The sequence below is a fragment of the Marmota marmota genome, unplaced genomic scaffold (genome assembly GCF_001458135.2).
Source record: "Marmota marmota marmota unplaced genomic scaffold, marMar, whole genome shotgun sequence".
In the NCBI taxonomy this organism is placed as follows: Eukaryota; Metazoa; Chordata; class Mammalia; order Rodentia; family Sciuridae; genus Marmota; species Marmota marmota.
This window is the reverse complement of record NW_025999932.1, coordinates 3,429,914-3,432,013: the sequence shown is the minus strand read 5'-3', so window position 1 is coordinate 3,432,013 and position 2,100 is coordinate 3,429,914. Positions and strand designations below refer to the sequence as shown.

At 39.9% G+C, this 2,100-nt stretch overlaps 1 protein-coding gene across 4 annotated transcripts in view; it reads left to right on the top strand.

Annotated features, from left to right (window-relative positions):
• Myo16 (myosin XVI) overlaps positions 1–2,100 on the top strand; it is a 420,601-nt gene that overhangs the window by 259,045 nt on the left and 159,456 nt on the right. For all 4 annotated transcript variants that reach the window (XM_048800642.1, XM_048800640.1, XM_048800641.1 and 1 more), the window contains one exon: positions 50–122. In XM_048800642.1, coding sequence (XP_048656599.1) covers positions 50–122 — 73 coding nt within the window. The remainder of the gene's footprint in view (positions 1–49; positions 123–2,100) is intronic.

Below are 2,100 nucleotides of genomic sequence, written 5' to 3'. Positions count from 1 at the left end.
TAGGAGTGCTAAGCGTGCCCGGCTACTCTGGTGTCTCCTTTTCTTCCAGCTTGCAGACCCTGGATATTGGAATCCTGGACATCTTTGGTTTTGAAGAATTTCAGAAGAATGAGTTTGAACAAGTAAGTAGGCTTTCTTTTGAACTTTAATTGCTTTTTCAGGTATTTATTTATCAATTTCAATTTTTGTGGTCTAGTAAACAACTGGCATACTCCAACACCGAAAAGAGTCACTTGTTTTCAAAGACAGTGTGAGACGAAGATCTGAGCTCTGCTTATTGAAATGCAGTTTCAACCAGGTCAGGGAGAGAGAGAAAGAGAGAAGGTGCCGGTCTCAAATCAGAGCAGAGAGGGCCCGACATCGTGGTGGAAATCCTCTGTGTCATTGTCCCAGCTGTTCTCGGTAACTTCTTCTCCATGCAGCACTCATGCACAGGACTCTCGGAAACTCAGAAAAACTTGTTAGAGAAACATTGTTGATTTTCAATCCAACCACAATTTAGTGCATTTTAAAAGCATTGAATTTCTTAGGCATCTTAATAATGCTGCATGAATAGATTTATCAAATTAAGGAGAACTAAAAATTAAACGTTAAAGAAGAGTATAGAAATACATGTTGCCTTAGCAAAGTGGAGAAGGAAAATAAACCTGTGAAAAGCTACAGGTGGACAGACAGAAACCTAAGCTGCATGTTGTTAAGGAAGAATTATAATTGCCCAGCATTTGGAGGGAATTTTTAATTTGTTATTCCTTTATTATTGAGTTTTCTGTCACCTGAAATCTGGGATCTGTTTTCTTAAAGTATACATGTGGTAATCAGTGACATTGGACAAGGATTTGAATTGAGTACATTTGAAACCCAGTTCTGTGGCTTATATTAGCAGAGATGTCTTGGCCAAGATGAAGAACCTGTAGTAAACACTGGTCTCCTCATTGTAAAACAGGGGGGTAATGACACACGCACAGAGTTGTGGGAATGAACATAATAGCAGTTCTGATGCTTCCGCCAGACACGGTACATTTTGAAGAAATGTTCACAGCTGCCATTGCTGTTGAAAGTGGGAAGGCTTATAAATGTTAAAAATTCCAACAATTTTAGTTCTACAAAAGCTGTGAATCATCTTGCATGTAATCTGACATCTCGTGCTGTCTCACCTGATCTAAGGAGTCAAGCTCGAACCTCATTCTTGACAAAATTTGACAAAAGTCCAGTTTGAAATGAAACCATGGGTTTCTTCTCTTTTCATGTTTTTACATACATGAGAAAAAGTAAAGCTTCATGTATTTACTTGTGTATTGCTTACTATAAGAAATATAGTGGCCAGGATTAGAAAGAAGGCAGTCAAGTGTGACCAGGAGGTGACACAGTCATGCAGGGACATGGGCCCCTGTCAGCTCAAGGTTGTCCCGCATGGGTGACAATTCCTCCCATCTTCACCTTAGGAAATGCACAAGTTTTCATGTGTGTAGTAATTGACTAGCTTGTCCACGTCCTGCTAAGGGACATGAAGGACTCATAGATGGGGTGATGCTGTGTGACGTCCTGTGTTGGGGGCCTGGCCTCCCCCAACTCCTCCGCACCAGACTCAACCATCCAAGGTCTGTGCAGATAGACCATACGTACACCAGACTCACGCTGACTTCTAATTAAGTACGTTTATTATTCTGCAATTGCATGAGCCCATTATTCTTTCTGTCTGCTAACTGTTTTAATGATGTATTTACAGCCTGAAAATAACATTTTTCTGAATGTAAAGAAAGAATCCCTGTTAAATGATAGTTTTAGGCAATTGGGAATAAATGTCAAGATCAAGTCTTAGACTGTAGTTTGCAAATAATAAATATTTGTTTAAAAATGTCATTATCTTAGCAGTTTTGCTTGGCTATTGTGTACAGTAGCAAATAGGAGTCATTTAGAAGGTAAAATCATTTTCGTAATGATGAATGCATGTCTTGTCTCAAGCTGGCTCAGCAGTTCCTAATTTCTCTTGTGAGCTGTGTTCATAAAGGCCATTGGCTTGAGTCGTGCATTCTAGATTCCCCTGCTGCCCAGGGAAGGTGGGCTTCCTCATTCTTCATTCTACCACGACTTTCAACAAAA